The 17,941-nt window shown below is 46.3% G+C and overlaps 1 protein-coding gene across 9 annotated transcripts in view; it reads right to left on the bottom strand.

Moving 5' to 3' along the window:
- MID1 (midline 1) overlaps window positions 1-17,941 on the bottom strand; it is a 591,209-nt gene that overhangs the window by 107,834 nt on the left and 465,434 nt on the right. For 7 of the 9 annotated variants that reach the window (XM_073902107.1, XM_073902106.1, XM_073902112.1 and 4 more), the window contains one exon: window positions 2,522-3,237. In XM_073902107.1, coding sequence (XP_073758208.1) covers window positions 2,522-3,181 — 660 coding nt within the window. In that variant the 5' untranslated portion in view covers window positions 3,182-3,237. Of the gene's footprint in view, window positions 1-2,521; window positions 3,238-13,138; window positions 13,262-17,941 lie in introns of those variants that run through there. The other 2 variants (XM_025857735.2, XM_025857736.2) reach the window with 2 other exon arrangements.

Here is a 17,941-nt window from a genome sequence, read left to right as displayed (position 1 = left end):
CACTTAACTGAGCCACCCAGGGGCCCCAAATAATGGACTTTTACTAACACAAGAACACATTTTCCAAAAGGAGACACCTGCGTCCTTACATATCCAAATAAGTACAGCACATCTGTCATCTTCTCAAGGAAAGCACCCTCAAATTTCTCCACGCTTTATATTTCCACACCGTCACAGATCTATTTCCGTACGAGATGCTAAAGCCTCAGAAAAAGACACTTACAGAGCACATTCACTTGTTCAGACCAAAGTAATAATTAACAGAAAATACCCTTCCTTGGTTTTGGTCCTTTCGGTATGCTATTACTTTCCTCAAAAATTAATGTCCATGTTGTACTTGGGTTTTAAACCCAAAAAAGCACATATGTGCATAAATATATGATACCTGAAATATCACAGACACCCCAAATGTCAATATATTCTTATCACCTTTTTATTCTAATGCAAGTGGTGTGTTTTAGGACAAACACGCTATGCTAGCAGGTTACCTGTTTAAATGCTCATAAGCATATTTTGTTGAGTGGCTGTAAATGCGCTTTGGTGCAGTGGGTGCTGTTTATATGCTTCTATTTCTGTAATTAGAAGATAAAATATACTGCACTGTTAATTGTCAGGCCCTTCGGTGACAGTGTCAACGACCGCTAACCCACGGGCTTGATGAGACAAGTGTGCAGGGCTCATAATTGAAGAGCTTCATTTTCATCACAAAAAGAGCTTAGAGCATGATAGTCTCTCCTCATAAATCTGGAGATGTTCTGTAAATAATTAATAACTCCTCTCTGATAGTACACAAATAATGAGCAGAACTTGACTACCAAGTTTAAATATCAAGTCTGGAGGCTGCTGAATACTGAACATCTATCATTGTGGTGTTTCAACAATTGACTGTTAAAAGGCAGTGTTAATCCAGTCAAAGGAAATTTCTCTTGATAAAGACTCCCGTCCGCCATGTTCACATTTTGGAAAACAAAATCACCTATGTCCAGTCATCTTAAACATTCTGTCCCCAGCCAAAAAGGGGCAGAAATGATCACCTTGGCTTCTGAAATCGACTGCCATGTCCATTTCCGAAGAATATTGGAGGCACAATGCGCACACATGCGTTGCCTTTGCTAGCATTATCTCTAGAGGCGTGTTTTTGGCTAGTACCATGCACTATACTAGAAAACCAGTCGGCGTCTGTCTCCCCTTGTCCCCAGCACCTAAGTCCTCGGGCTTAACTTCTTCTCCGCGTTTACAGATGGATTTGCACCAGCAGTCCTTGGACACTTCAAAGTGAGGCATGCTGCCCAGGTTCCCCAAGTGACATTCAGAAGCAGGATTCACTTCAGCTCACCAGTTTCCCTCAGCATCTCAAGAAACAGCCTGACCAAATCACAGGTGTGGTCCATTAATCGCAGCATCACAAAATAAACCACGAGGTCCCGGGGAACACAACCACCCATTAGCGCGCTAAGGAAAAGTGATAGGAACCATTTGTGAGAGGTGACGATGTGCCCTGAGTGATAACACTCTCGATCATGTGTTTCATTTTTTGTTTGCTCAACAACACGGTGTGTGTTTTTCCTGAGAGGAAGGACTTCAATATATATTTACTCAAAGCTCTTAATTTATACTTCCTTTCCTTTTAATTGGCGTCTTGTGATCTAAAATTAACCGGTGAGCATAGTCTCTCACTATTAGAGCAAACTCTCGGCTGAGTTCGCCATAATTAGACCCACCATCGCCTGAAGTTCGACAGACATCTGGAGACCTGACTTATTTCTTCCCTGGTGCACTCTATCCATATTTAGAGAGTGATTTTTAATTTGACGTATAGTCATATTAATTATCAACCCCCGAGCTGGAGCTAGGTTAATAATTTCACGTTAAAAGTGAAGTTCACACAGCCCCGCCTGTAACCTTACTGAAGAAAAAGCCTACACGAAAAGGAATTTCTTGGCGAAACCCGAGATGGTCAGAGCGCTCGAGCTCCCCAATAAGCCGGATATCATTCACACAAGAAATACAAGGTCACATGTCCTCTAAAATCCCACACTTGCCATAGGCATTCCTCCCTCTATCCTTTTGTTTGTGCAAGTAACTGGATACAGGTACGATTCGGGTGAAATTAGCTTTCGTTAATGAGTGAAGAAAATAAATGCCCCCCAAATGCCCAAAGCCAGATTTTTATCGGTCATTCCTTCTTTCCTTCTCCCACCCCCACCCCGCCCCTCCCTCTCTCTCTCTCTCTCTCCCTCCCTCCCTCCCTCTCTCTCTCCCCTGCAAGGACTGAAAATGATCCAGATCTTTCAAATTCGCCCTCACCTTGACAACGCGAAAATTACAAGCAGCAGTCAACTTTTACAAGATACCCTGATTGTGCAACATTTACAGGCTGCCAAAAAACATGCTAAAACTAATCAGATAACAAAGGTGAAGAGAAAACCTTCACCTGCCACGCAGCTAGTAGTGAATACACTTTTTATTCCCATGACATTTGCTGGCAGAAAGGGGTTGGCTTAAGGCGGATCGGACTAACCTTCAATTTGTCATAGCGCTCACTCAAAGCTGCCACCTGATGATCTCGGTGCCGCCCAACCAGTTTACACAAGGCACAGATTAACTGGTCATCAGTCACACAGTACATATTCACCTTCTCATCCTCATGCTCCAGGCACATCAGCCCCCGGATGTGCGAGTCCGGAATTGGCTCAATCAGACGATGGCCTGTAAAGGGCTTCTTGTTTGGGTGAGTGGCTTTCAGGCACTCATCACAGTAGGACACTTCACAAGTGACACAGGTCTTCACAGCATCCTGGGCAGGATCCTGGTCACAGAACTGGCAGAGAACTTTCTCGGCGGAGGTCATGGTGTTGGCGTCGAATGCCCGCTCCCGGCGGGTCTCGCTAGGGGAATTGGGCCCGCTCACGGATGCCTTCTGGAACCTGTCGATGATGTTCTGCAGGGTGACGTTGCGCTTGAGTCCGTCTAGACCTCGCTGGCTGAGCGTGATGACATGTCGGCAGGTGGGGCACTGGAAGGCGGTGATGGACTCCACAGACTCGTTGGTGGCGCAGTGTGACACCAGGATGCGGTGGGCGCAGTTGAAGCAGAGGCTGTGTGCACAGGGTAGCAGGAGAGGGTCCTCAAAGAGCTCCAGACAAATAGGGCAGGTCAGCTCCGACTCCAGCGTTTCCATCTTCAGGCAAAGCTCTCCTGGGTCATCAGCAAAATCCAAGGAAGCTGATCAGCTATCTGGAAACAGAACGTAAGATCTGATTAGGCGCGAGGGGGTCAGCCATGGGGAGCTGTCAGCTTTGAATGCATCTCAGAATAATTCCAAACGCAGGTCATGGAAGGGTAAATGCGTGTGCATTCCAAATAATTCTCTTTCTATTCACTGGGGGAATGAGGAGGGGAGAAACACCCGAAGCCAGCATACCAACTAACATTTTCTCAAAGTTCCCAGTCACCGAAAGCAGAAAAAAAAAAAAAAAATTTTTTTTTTTTCTTCGCAATTTTGTTTGTTAAAAGGCCTTACTCCAGACTGGCAAGTTATTGAAACTGTAATCTCCATAATTTGTATCTAATGACAATAATCTTATTGTGTCACGGCCAAGTTTTACCTTGTGTGGAGAATTAAAATGTAGAAATGTTAATTAACGAACTAGAGTCTTTCCTAACTTTGAATTGATGAACTTACACGTGAATGTTTATGCGTCTGCAGGACTTTTTACGACACCACCTCAGGCTTCAGAGAAGCAGAAAAGCGCTTCTTGTGGAAATGACCATGAAATGTGCATGAGATCAAAAGCATGACTTCAGCGGAAATGATAATGCTTAAATATGGGATGTCAGCTTCCAAAATATATTCCTGCGAAAAAACACTGACTTTCACAGAGATGATTGTGATCGAGGCCATGTTTTTTGGCATGTGTTCGTTACTCTCTTGAATAATTCTATTGTTTAATCCAGCAGTGGGATGTGGGTGGGCAGAGGGAAGCAGAGAAAAATATCTGCGGGCCTTTTCAGTGGCTGCGGTGAACCTGGGTACCAACGACTAGTAACGATTTAGTTAATTAGGACAAGGATTTTCATGGCTTCAATAATCATTTGATAAGTTATTAGCAGGGCTAACGACTGCAGTACAGGCAGCAGCTCAGGGATCCTGCGCAGCCCGCCTGGCTGAAAGAGTGCCATCGAGGGCTTGTCCCTGTGGCCAGCGACAGGCCAGGCCAGCAGGAGGTCCAGCCTCACACCCAGAGCCCTGCTGGCCCCGGGCTGGGTCTCCGCGAGCTTCGTCGCTCCCCGCCAGGCTGCCTTTGGGTGGCCCAGCTGCACGCTCCCCGCGCCCCGAAGATGGGGTGTTGCTTTTGTGAACTCCTGCCTGCCTTCCCTTCGGAAAGGGCAGGGGAAAAGAATCCCACACAGACCCCAGTTCATTACCGGGAAAGAGGCCTCGTGCTCATTAGCAGGCCTGGGAACCGGGCCTCTTTGAACCATCTCCCTTTCAAGACCGTTAGCAGAGGTCTGCAGAACAGCGCCGGGCATATTAGACGCAGTCCAGTGCGGCCTGTGGGAGAACAGTGCAGCTCACCCAGGGGACGCCAGGTTCCAATCACCCTCGGGGGAGGGAGGGGGGATTTGGGGGGTTCTTGGCCCGCTTGATGGGAAGGCTTCACATCCACAGCTACCGTTTAGTGATTCGGACAATCGGCCTTTTTTTCACACCTCCCTTTATTTACAAAACTCGCGATTTCTAGAATGCGCTGCCCCTTTCTGAAATAGCATCCCTCAGAAATACCATGTGGGGCTTTGGTTAAGCTAATGCTCATCTTGCCATCAACTGAACAGAAACTAACTGATCATTAAAAGCGTCAAGTATGTGCTGAGTTTGTTAAAAATTAAAGAGCTGCCGGCTTCATAGAAGCCTGGTATCTTAAAAAGATCTTTAGCCATTCGCGAATATTAACTACACGAGGAAAATAAGCGGGCAGCTGAGATTTGAAATATGAAAGCTTGCTCATGTCTGCACAACCCGCAGTGGCAACCACAGGGCTGCTGTGGGGAGACACCTGCCGTCCCTGCTTGGTCCTAGCCACCCCTTCCGACAGATGGCTTGGACGAAATTGAAAGGGTTTACCTATTAATCATTATTTTGGTTAATCGTGGAAAAACAGAATTATCTGTAAATCGGGTTTCTTCTCTCTTCCCATCGGAAGAAGGTAAATTAAAGGGAAACCGCCGCCCTTTTGGTCCGCTTTGTTCTCAGGTGCGACAAGAACGCCTGCCGATAGATCTCCACACAGGGATGAGCCCCAATTATGTCTGGAGAGCTGCGAGGACTGTATTTTTCTGCAGGTGCCAGGATTCCATCCCAGCGTGGTGCAATCACAATTTCTAGAGGTGATTCTACCCCTGGCCCCGGTGGAAACGCTGACATCTGAGTCAAGAGACGTTAAGTGAGCTGGCTCGCAAAGCCGGAATCTGGCACCCTCACCATCCCGGCTCCGTGATCGTGGGCCAGCCAACGTCACACCTTACCTGGATTGTCACAATACCTTTCCGAATGGTTTCCTGCCTTCTGCTCACTCTGGCCCCCACCCGCAGTCTTTTACTCCCGAAGCCAGAGATCCTGTTAAAACATGACCGAGCCTGCCTCTTCTCTGTTCTCCCCTCCAGGGGCTTCCCATCTCCCTCAGGGAGCAACTCAGCAGAATAAAACCAGCCCCAAAAAACAGACTCAGACAGTGACTTCACTTCCTCCCACGCTAGCCCTCGTTCGGCTCTGGGCACACGGCCTCCTTGTGATGCCTCCAACGTGCCAAGCACGTCCCATCTGCCCTCCCAAGGTCTTTGGAATCCACGTGACTCTCTGCGGCAGTGCCATCTCTTTGTGAACCCACGGAAAACCAATTCCCCTGCTACCCCCACGACCACCTACCCACCCATCACGGCGATCCTCTCCCCAGCTCGCCCTCCCCGCCCCACCTCACTTTGTCCTTCTCCATTAACTTTTGTCACCCAACATATTCTACCGGTTTGGTCACTGAGCCATCATCACTCCCCGCTGCCCCGCCGGAAGAAGGTAAGCTCCATGTGAGCAGAGACTTGGCTTGGCTCTTTGAGGGACGTCCTGCCAGCCCCTGGAACGGTGCCGTGCACACAGTGGGACTCAAACATGGGTTGAATGAGTTGGGAAACATACAGCTGTTGGGGTTAAAAACCTCAAAGAACACAACACCGCTGTCTCAAAGGATCTCGCAACATATTGGAACAGAGGTCAGCAAACTTTTTCTATAGGGGGTCAGAGAGTAACTATTTTTGGCACTGCGGGCCAGACGGTCTCTGATAACAGCTGCTCAGATGCAGTGTTGTGGCACGCCAAAGCCATCATCACACACAACGCACAAATGAGTGCGTGCGGCTGGCCAATAAAATCGGATTTACAAGGGCGCCTGGGTGGCTCAGTCATTAAGCGTCTGCCTTCGGCTCGGGTCACGATCCCAGGGTCGTGGGATCGAGCCCCGCATCGGGCTCCCTGCTCGGCGGGAAGCCTGCTTCTCCCTCTCCCACTCCCCCTGCTTGTGGTCCCTCCCTCGCTGTGTCTCTGTCAAACAAATAAATAAAATCTTTAAAAAAAGATCGGATTTACAAGAACAGGTAGCAAGCTCCATTTGGCCCGAGGATCTTATTTTGCTGACCCACGGAGTAGAAGATAGAGACACATACAACCAGACACCAGAGAAGTGAGAATCCCTCCCAAAGAGACAGGACTAAAATGCTGTGCGGGCAACAAGGGAACAGCGGTGGAGTGGGACGTGGACAAGCAGATACAAGTTTCGAACGCTAACGGGAAATGATAGGCAATGGGATTTCACCCTGACATCAATGGAAATAGTGTTGAGTCGAGTGCTTAGGGGCACTTCACTTAAGAATGATTTAATAGCAGCTGCTCAGAACGGGATCTTTTGCTTTCATTGCCATAGCGCTTGGAATGGTGCTTTGTGCAAGCATCTACGCTGTAGATGTTGGTTTAAGGGTATTAAGTGATGACTAAATATCTGGATGCGCAGTGAGGTTCAGCCAATTTTCGGAATCTTGTGCCCATATGTTGCCAAAAGGGAAGGGGCTCTGGGTTCGTTATCTATAGTGGGTCTGATTTTTTTTCTCCTTTGATGCAGATCTTGCTGTGGTGTAGGTAATATTTTGGTGACATTACTCGACAAGATGTCACTGGTAAGCACGCACGCTATTCCCCCACCCAAGAAAATTAGCGTGGTTTATTTTTTAGCTTTTTGAGAAATGAAAATACCATTCATTCTTTCACCAAATATTGAAGCCTCTCTAGGTTCTTGGTGCTGGGACAAGTAATGATAACACTTGGCCCCTGCCTCAGTGATCTTATGGGGAGAGAAAACAGCATAACAAAAGACACGTGCCAAAGACGGGGGGGGGGGGAGAAGAAGATGGGAAACTTCCCGAAGGAGGCAATATGTGAGAAGGATTTTTGAAGACGAACAGGGGTTCACCAAACAGGTGTGTGTGGTGGGGAGGGGGTTTGCGAAAAATGTTATCTTTTCCTTTTCTTAAGTCCCATAATTTAATGTCTAGGCCTCAAAAAGAGAGAGACAGATTCTTAGCCTTTGCTACAATAGAAGGAAATCACACGTGCATATCATTGTCAGGAAATTCTATAGCTCAACATTTTTCTGAATGGGCTGATTGGTCCTCATTCAGAGGAGGATGTGGGTAATCATGGGAACCCCTTGCAACAAAATGGGAATGGTGACAATTTACAGCTCACACCTCTGCTTGTCCACAGTTTGTAGTCTAGAACAGGGCATGGAATAGAGAGAAAGGAGAGAGCCGGATGGGTGGCCAGACGGTTGAGGATGACACGCAGCTCGGCTATTTATTAGCTGCGTGGCCCTGGGACAGCGTCCACAGATGTTCCCTCCAGTTCCTTCCAGCACTCCCTCCAAACGATCCCCAAGCAGGACCGTCCTTAGCCATGGGCTGCACTTCAGCCCCGCTTCCTGGGACGCACTGGATGCAAGACACCTTTTCCAGAAGCTTTCTTACAAATTCAAGACTTCCGAGGAAAACCGATAATGTCAAGGTTTTCACACCCCTGTCTTCTTCCTCCTGTCCCACCCTCTCTCATTCCGTGTGTCACTGAAACTGTGCTCTTCTGGTTTTCCTCTCTCTAAGCACTGCTGACTTCTCCTTCCAGTGAAGCAGAGCCTGGGTGTTTTCTAAGGGTCCGGCCCTCCGCCCAAAGGTCATCAAAGAGGGTCAAAAGGTACAGACCTCCAGTCGTAAAAGAAAGAAGCCCCGGGGGTGTAATGTACAGCGCGATGGCTGTAGGTAATAACACGGTGTGTACAAATAGGGAGTCAGGTTGCACACCTGAAACTAATGTAATGTTATATGTCAATTACACCTCAATTAAAAACAAAAAAAAGCCATCCAGGTTGTTCATTCGTTTCTCGTACAGCATCTCTGAGAATGACTCCTAGGCTTGTCTCTCGCAGGGCCATCTCTTTCCAGAATCCCAGCTCAGCACGGAGAGTGCTCTGCTTCATTTACTGTAAGTGCCTCAATTCGGAGTGTGCGTCTTATGGGTTTCATCAGCTTCCCTCCCAAACCTGTAGGCCCTACAAGCCTCTGGCGTCTCCTCACGGTGCTTCCGGTCTCCTGATCACGGCAAGTCAGAAACTCGCCTCGTGAGGTTGCTACCGCTGGCCTGAAAATGGGGGAGACCAGTGCACGATCCACGTGCACTGGATGGAATCACAGGGGCCCTCACATGTGGAAATGAGAGGCAGAAGAGTAGGGCCAGGGGATGAGATGCAGAAAAGACTCGATGACCGTCGCTGGCTTTGAAGATGGAAGGGCCACAAGTCAGGGAATGTGAGCTGTTTCTAGAAGCTGCAAAAGGCAAACAAACAGTCTCCCCCAGAGCCTCCCGAAGGAACGCAGCCCTGCAGACACTCTGCCCTCCAGTGTGGTTTAAGCCATCATGGCACTGGTAATTTGTTCCGGCATCAAGAGGAAGCCACACACTCTCCTTCCCCCAAATCCAAATCATCAGTCAAGACATGTGAGGGTCAATCCCTCGTTCTTTGATTGGTTTCCTTCTCTCTGCTCTCACTGCCTCTGGGTTGATCCAGATCTTCCTTCCTGCGTTCCTAGACTATTACACCCCACTCCCCCCCCCCCCCCCCCCCCCCACACACAAACCCCTCCTAATATGATTCCTTACCTCCCATCTTTTTGTCCCTCAGTTTCATCTTTGCCACATGCTTCTGGCACCTCGGCATTTTCCTGTCACTTCTCTTAGAGGCCCACACATTGAGCAGCTAGCTCCCTGCTGGCCAGAGGAGGAGTCCCGATGGATGCCTTAGCTCCTGTTTCAACACCTTGCCCAAGTGTCTCCCAAACTGCTTCTTCAACCTGACTCCCACACACTCACCTCCCACCCCGGGGACCTGGGGGATGGGACCATTTGCTGCTCTTAGCAGCTGCCTTTGCGTTTCTTCCTAGCACAGATCCTTTTCCCCTTTGTGAGAGTCTTTTTTTTGAGTGTGTTTCATGTTTATTTTCTTGTTTTTGTTTTCTGGTTTTTTTTAAGCTGACGGCAGAACCTCCTAGAGGCTCAAAGAACCCTGGCCATTGTTATGTTTGGAGATTTCATATTAAACAAAGAGTTGTTTTAGAAGATGGCTATAAATAGTGCGACATGTCTTAAATGTTTACAATTAAGGTAAAGCTTTTAGCTGAAAACCACAAAGTGGTGTAACTACCATATTTACAAAATAACCGAAACCTTCATTTAAAAATAGTATTTCCTGGTACGCAACAGAGTGATCAGTAATGGGACTCTGGTTTAAAGCTACATGATTCATCCCCTTCTTTCAGTAGAGCTGGATCAGCTCTGGGACTGAGACAGGCATGCACGCGCGAGCGCAAACACAAACACAAATCTCATGCGGAGTTAACACTCATCGTCTAAATCTGAGGCCGATCGTAAATGGGTGGCCTGAGCCAAATGACCACCTACTCCTCAAAATCCCCCAAGATAAATCTGGATGTCAGAGGCTTGTGCCTTTTGGGGTTAAGAAAAATTAATCAAGAGAGAGATGGACAGCGGGCAGCGAGGGCTTGCAAGGATGATCGGACCTTGGCATCCAGGTGATGGCTAAGGTGATCTGGCTGAACCAGCTGCCTGGGCAGATGGCCCCTCGCCCCCTCTGGGCCCCACGTATCATCATCCTGAGGTAGCACACATCCCAGGAGGAGGACTTTCCTGGAGGGAGAAGGGCTTTCTTTTTGTCCCAGGTGCGGGCTCTTGGGGGAAACGGACTCAAGGAGACAGTCCCCAGTAGAAGAGGACGGACACCAGGACTTAGTGGAGATACAAGGTTTGGAACTGAGAAGGGAGATGGGGACCTCAGGCTGGATGTCCTTATGGGTTACTGTTCTCAGCCAGCGAGATGCAAGTGAGGAGGAAGCTTCGTGGCTGTTGGAGTCATCTTTTCTGCCCTCTCCTCTGAAGTAAGAGCAAAACCATCGTCTGGGCAAGTCCATGCAAAGAAAACATTCAACCCCCTGCCTGTGCTGTCACAACCCTTGCCATCATCTATTGTATTAATTCGTTACTTTAAAACTTGAGGCTCTGGGAATAAAGTGGTGAAATTTTCTGGACTTCTGCAGTGACACAGAGAAGAGAACCTGCACCTTGAAGGAACAGCGGGGAGCCCTTGTGAAGAAGACACGCATTGCGAGGTTCAACCCGTGGCCAGTGTCAGTGAGCAGGTCCAGGTCAAAATCCCCAGAGTATGGAAGTTTCACCCATATATGCAAGTGACCAAGAATTAGAGGAGTCTCCAGACCAAGTGCGGTCTCTGAGTTCAATCACCCACTAGAAGGAGCTACCTGATTGTCAGCATGTCATCCAGGAGTTTCTTAATTCCAAATTTCTCTTAACGGTGTTTTGACATTTTAATCATAAGGTAAACCCATCTCTCAGCGCTTCCCTGCAGCTACCCTATGTCATGTCTGCAAACTCCACGAACAATGATCACTTTTCTGATTTGGAGTGTATGACAAAGAGCACACATTCCAGCCACCAGTCATTTTACTCTCAGTCCCTCACTTTCGACGGCTCTGAAAGCCATCACTATGAGGGAAATTCATGGAGTCACTAGACCAAGGAATAAACTTGGATACCAACACTGGGTGGCCGGGCGGTCAACTCTTCCTACCAGGTGGCTCGCAGCCACTGCCCGGATGATCCCTGAGGCACTTCCTCCCGTTTTTTTCTACATATCCTCTCGGGTATGGAAACTAAGCTTGATGTTAAATTTACCAAAACAGAACCGAGACGACAAACACACCACCAAGACTGTACAAATGTTACACCGGATCACATAAAAACGATTTGGGGGGGTGGGCAGAGAGAAAGCCTCGAAAGTGTTGTAACTAACAAACAGCATCCCAAATTCTATGAGTAAATTTTCTTTAAAGGGTCCTACATTTCAGAACTACAACCAAGTCAATTTCCTATCCCCTCTCTTCACATGGGTAACGAAGATTTAGCTGGCTTATTGCCATTTGGATTTTTGCTCTGAGATTATGCCTGTTATAGAACCACAGGTGGATTTTTTTTTTTTTTTTTTGAGGATCGTGGAATGATGTTTTTGTCTTAGATCAGAAGAAACACGGACTTTCAGAGGACTCAAAACTTTGGAACTGTGAACCTCTGGAAATTAACCTCAGCTTTGTGAGGCAGAAACAATAGAAACTGGGTGCTATACTCAAGAGGAATTCACCACAAATAGAGTATTTTAAATAACATAATACGAGCACTGAACGTCTGCATATTTGGTCATGGTTTAGTATTTAGCTTTGGGTTATAAAAACCACAGAATAAACACCCTACCCAAACGCTGCTTTACCGATTAGCACCCTGGCTGACTTGAGACACAGGCGAGTCAGTAAATGCACAGTAAAACAGGGCCATAGACGCGATGCAGAGGGGAGAGGGAGATCCAACTGAATTTAATGGCATTCTGAAAGACTGGAAGTTGATACCACAACAGAGGCTACTTCCTACTCCAAATTATGGCAGAGAGCAGTCAAAATGCAAAGTGGCCCTTAAAGCAACAGTACAAATAACACACCAGCAGGAGCAGGTGGGGGAGAAAAAAGTCATCTGTAACATTCTATAGGTAATGCCTCTGAAATAGCACTGTGGTTAACCTCCAACTGTCAGCACACTCAAATTCAATCCCTTAATCAGTGACGGATGACTAGGAATTTCTGCCAACCAAATTTTAAGGGACCAGAGGGACTGACTGGCAAAAAAAACAAAACAAAACCATGACAAGCAGATAAGCACTGAGGCACTAGCCTCAAGTTTTAAAGTAACGAATTAATACAATAGATGTTTTTAATAACTTGCCACTTGGTCTTTATTCTGAGGAGGGCTGGAAGTTAAAAAGTTTCACCTAATACCAAAAGTGAGAAACAGGGAAGACTTTTAATTTCACCAACCACCCCACCCCCGCCCCGGCCTGGTGGAATTCATGCAAATTGAATTAAACTGTTCGCAAAACCTCCGCGATCCTTCCACATCTGTCCGTAACGTACTCGGTTTTTTAGTAATTGGATCTCTAGGATAATCACATACTCTCTTGACCATGCAACCTGATTAATAATGAATGAACATTCCTGAAAAGAATCACTTGGAAGCACAGCAGATGTCTTTGGGGATATGAAGGCTTTAATGATAAAAATTAAGGAGAAATGGGAGCTAGGTCACACTGTCTGGTTATTTTAATTGAAACCTAGTCTTCCAAATTTACTTAACAGAATGCTTAAATACACCTTCTGGAGTTCATTTATACAAGCAGACAAGAAAAAAAAGACACCAATGACAATGCAAAAAAAGCCGTCCTGATTTCTCCAGGACCAACTGCCCCCATCCCGCTGCCTTCACAGTACAGAAACCCCCGCGACAGTCTCATCAATGCAATTTGTCCTACTGTAAGACTGATAAATAGGTTAAAAACAAGAAATAGCACATTTGTCTTTACTAGTTCTTAGCATCTCTCCAGACTCTTACAAAGAGATCACCTCGAATACCCACCAATGGGCTGCACCCTAGTTCTTGTTGAAGAAACATCGCCGTAGGCAGAGGATGGGGACCCACGAAATGACAGACAGGCCACCGAGACCAGATGGCGGGTGGCAGGCCGTGGCGGAGCAGTCCTGTGTGTCTGGGAGAGCGTCAACCGTGAAACACAACAGGAAAATCGACGCGACAATTCCAGGAAGGCCAGCTCCACCTCATCCCACCCCGCCAGGGTTGCCGAGTTGAAGAATCAAAACTCCCTCTTGCTTTCCAACTGCCTTTTCCACACAGCTCGGCAGGGCTTCCCTGTGCTCTCGCCCACTCAACGTTCAACTCGAGCCAAATGAAAAGGCAGCTCGGGGCAGATTAATACCCACTGCCTGGTCCCCCCCAAAAATGATGACTTGGCATGGGGATCTGTACCCTCCTTGCTCAAGGGGACCAGCAGCGGGTCAAGTGTCCCGCAGCTGAGTGCTGGGTGCCAATTTCCCATGCTGCCAACAGGAGCGTCCTGTCCAGCTCCCGGGGTCAGCAACGGGCGCTCGCCTCCCTTGCCCCCCGAAGCACATGATCACATTATGTGCTGGACGCCGGGTTGTTGTTGCTGTTGTTGTGGTGGTGTTTTAAATAATATACTGATTATTTTGTGTCTATCTTCTGAATTAAAATATAATACCTGGAAGGAGTTTTTTAAAACATTACATCAAGAAGAACTATCTCTCGTACAGACACAATAAAGTGGTTATTTTTTCCTTCCCAAAATAGAGATCTAAATTGCAATCTATCATCCTGAGAAACAAATGAAAATACCTGTGTACGAAACACATACATAAGCCTATACACACAGGAGCAATACATATATACACATACATATATGCATATATTATGCATGCATATAACATATCATATAGACATACGTTTATATATATGTGTAATGCCTACACATACACATAAGAGCAAATCCGTGATGGGTGTCCCAGATTTCAGTTTCCAGAATGGCAAAGAAAAGAGTGAATTGAGAATGGAAAGTAATCTTCTAAAAACTGACTGTCTAAAGGAAGAAGAGGAAGTAGTCTTCCCAAGAGCAAAAAAAAAAAAAAAAAAAAAAAAGTCCTACCCTGCAGTTCTTTCAAGGATGTTGCTTATCACCACGCAAGACAAGAAACTGCAACTAAAGTAAATCATCAGGAAAGTGTAAAAAAACCAAACCAAGCCAAAACAAAAAAACAGGCTGACTGCAAACCTGCACGATTCATGTGCAAACCCAGACATCTGGCCTCCACCACCACCAAAGGTGTGTAAGAACTTCTTGCTAAAGGGCGAGCAGGAGGCAAGGACGGTCTCCTCCTTGTTGCCTGGCTGGAACGTCGAGACGCCTACTTTCATGCCATTGCAACACCTCATGGTAAACCAAAGCATGCTTCACATGTTTGGACATAAAAATGCAAACATATACTCTCTTGGCTTATGTCTGTACAAATCATAATTTCATTTGTCTGTTAACAATAAACAAAGGGATTACTCAATTTCACATACCGATGACTTCCCAAAGAAGTCCTCACTACCCACAGAAAAGACACGCGTACATCAAATAGAATTTAAAAGAACTTTTTCATCATGAGATTTGAAAGCATTGCTTTGTTAAAACAACATTAAAATTGTCAAAATTTCTGCGGGACATGGCTAACTTGTCTGTATTTTGGCGCTGCGGGGGGGGGGGGGGGAATCAGCCTGAACCTCTAGAGTTGAAACACCAGGAAACAAACACGTACTCCACCCCTCAAAAACAAAAGAGAAGGATAAACAACAACAACCTTTAAAATCTTCTACAGAGCCTAATCTGACAACCTCTACAGGAGATTTCCCACCATCAGAGGGTCTCAGACATTTCATGTCTATTACAGTTGATAGGAAGAAAGAAAACATCCACTGTTAAAGGCAAATGGGACTTATTTCACATTCAGTTGAAAATGACCGATGTCTCCCCGGTCTATGCTGTACCGAGTGTCAGGCAAGAGTTTGGTCCTGAAGGCAGTGATAGCAGACGCAAGAGAGGAGCAAGAGAGCGAGTACTTGTCACACCTAGTCTCCTGACAGAAGTCTAAATCGCCTCTCCTGGAGAGTGGACCGCCACTGTGATGCTGGTGGAAATGGAAGCCACCGCTGATTCCGGTGAAACCACGTGCAGATGAAAAGCACTTCAACACCGCCTTCCCTGAATGCTCTCCCAAGTGGTTTCAGTTCGACAGGCATTTCTATACCCATTCGTAGAACTGCTCTATGTCTATATAAAACCCTGTATATGTGGTTTCACTTATTTGTGGAACATAAAGAATAGCATGGAGGACATTAGGAGAAGGAAAGGAAAAATGAAGCGGGGGGGAGTTTGGAGGGGGAGACGAACCATGAGAGACGATGGACTCCGAGAAACAAACTAAGGGTTCTAGAGGGGAGGGGGGGGTGGGGGGACGGGTTACCCTGGTGATGGGTATTAAAGAGGGCACGTTCTGCGTGGAGCGCTGGGTGTTATACGCAAACAATGAATCACGGCTCACTACATCAAAAACTAATGATGTACTGTATGGTTACTAGCGTAACATAATAAAATTAAATTAAAGTAAAATCCTATATATGTCCACAATGGAATTGACTTTTGTAGTCCTATATAAATAGGTATGTGTATATATGTACACACCCACATGCATCCACATACAAAAGCACCTTTGCAAAATTACTTGGGACACTTGATGGAATTCACTCTTCACAAACCCCTCAGTTACAACATCCCTCCTGCATTAGAGAAACGTTCCCTCCCTCCCCTGCACAAAAATGGAAACCTGTACATGATTTAGATATTAACCCCCCCCAATGCCTACTCATATCCGAAAAGGGTTACCCAGAAAATTGCAAAATGACGTAAGAGGTCTAGTCTCTGAAGGGCAGACTGGCTGAGCTGGATTGTTGCAAGGAGGTTCCACCTGGAAGAACGCTTGCCAACTGGGAAAGCCTTTTCTTACTTCATTCATACGATGCTCCTCCAGGAGGCCGAGAAAGCGCACACTCTCTCCTTCCCACTCATTATCCACCAGGAGAAAAATGCATCAATAAATAGTTGCTGATGGTGGCCAGCATGGCATTCCCCCATTGTTCTCTGAACACCGAAAAGCTGACGTTCAATGGCACACACAACTACTCGGGTCCCATGACTCACTGAAGTAATGACAATGTCACATAGTAACCGATTCCTATTGTATGGACAGATCGGGAAATTCTCTCAAATATGATAGCCCCTTTCCTCAAAGGAAATTGCTTTCTCTCTCAACTTCACAGTCAGCCACACACAAAAACCTCAGGTTCACAATGCCCTGAAGCTACTTTGCGATCTTAAAAAAATAGAGAAAAGTAACCTTTATTCACAACTCCTGGTTAACTATTATGAAGAACAAGCTTTAAACGTTTCCCGTGATCACTGAAGCCCTACAGTCAGGGGATGAAGTCTTTTTTTTTTTTTTTTTTTTAAGGCAACAGAAAAAGGAGTGACTCTTTTGTTCTGAATTATTATTGTAAAAGCACCACATGAGAGAAGGGGAACGATGGGAACATGGCAATGAAAAGGACGACCGTGCTGACAGACGAAAACAGGATATTAAGAACGGCATCGGAACTGTGAGTCCTCGCAGAACAAAAGCAGGAGGCTTCTTGGGAGAAATGTGAGCAAAAATACTTTGAAAAGATGTAAATGCTAATGGATGAATGAGCTCTCCAGGCAGCAAGAAACCTTAAGAGTCTGGGGCAGTAAAATTAGGTTATCATTAAAACACACACACATGCACGCGCAAACTATCATAAAATTAAAACTGCTTTCAAATCACATTAGATCACTCACTTTTCAACCCACGAGCCACTTCCTGACATTTCTAGGTGTTTCTGACCCATCCAAAATAAGATACTGTTTTTTATTAAATAACTGAGCGAACTTGGTGGACGTTCATAAGCAAACAGAATTTTTTACAGAAAGAAAAAACATCTCTCTCCATTCGAAGCATAGTCTCACACTTTAAATACAACCTTAAAAAAAAAAAAAAAAGGGAGAGAGCGCTTTCAAGAACCCCCAGGGAAGCTACCCAATGGGTTCTTCGCTGAGGAACAATCATCACGACTAAGTAGCTCACATGAATGTAACCGATCAGTTGGGTCAAGGCATGCTCTTACCACCTTCTACTTTTCTTCTAATGCAAATTCTGCTAAAGCTGCTAGTAGGGCAACACATTTAGTGAGATCATCAGAGTTCGTATGGTTTACTGGACTTACCACATAATGAGAGGTATAATGATCATTACTGCAGCCTCTAAGCTAAAGCGTTCAGAAAAGCAAGTAATAGGGTGCCTGGGTGGCTCAGTTGGTTAAGCGACTGCCTTCGGCTCAGGTCATGATCCTGGAGTCCTGGGATCGAGTCCCGCATCGGGCTCCCTGCTCGGCAGGGAGTCTGCTTCTCCCTCTGACCCTCTTCCCTCTCGTGCTCTCTGTCTCTCATTCTCTCTCTCTCAAATAAATAAATAAAATCTTTAAAAAAAAAAAAAAAAAAAAAAAGAAAAGCAAGTAATATACCCTGTCCTGCAATGCCTCCAAAATGGCCGTCTCCTTCCTCTTCCGTGTTCTCTGCTACTCCACTTCTGTCTTTCCCCATCCTCTCCTTCTCTTGTAAGAGGAAGGGAAAACTCATAGGCTTTCCTCTTTTAGACAGTGCATTTCATCTGGCTTTCTCTGTGATACGCTGGCAGAAAAGATGGGGTTAAGCCCCGAGCTCAGTTGGCCCAA

The sequence above is a fragment of the Callorhinus ursinus genome, unplaced genomic scaffold (genome assembly GCF_003265705.2).
Source record: "Callorhinus ursinus isolate GAN/ISIS: 27379988/994484 unplaced genomic scaffold, GSC_fseal_2.0 scaffold16, whole genome shotgun sequence".
Taxonomy (NCBI): Eukaryota; Metazoa; Chordata; class Mammalia; order Carnivora; family Otariidae; genus Callorhinus; species Callorhinus ursinus.
This window is presented reverse-complemented; position numbering and strand designations above follow the sequence as displayed.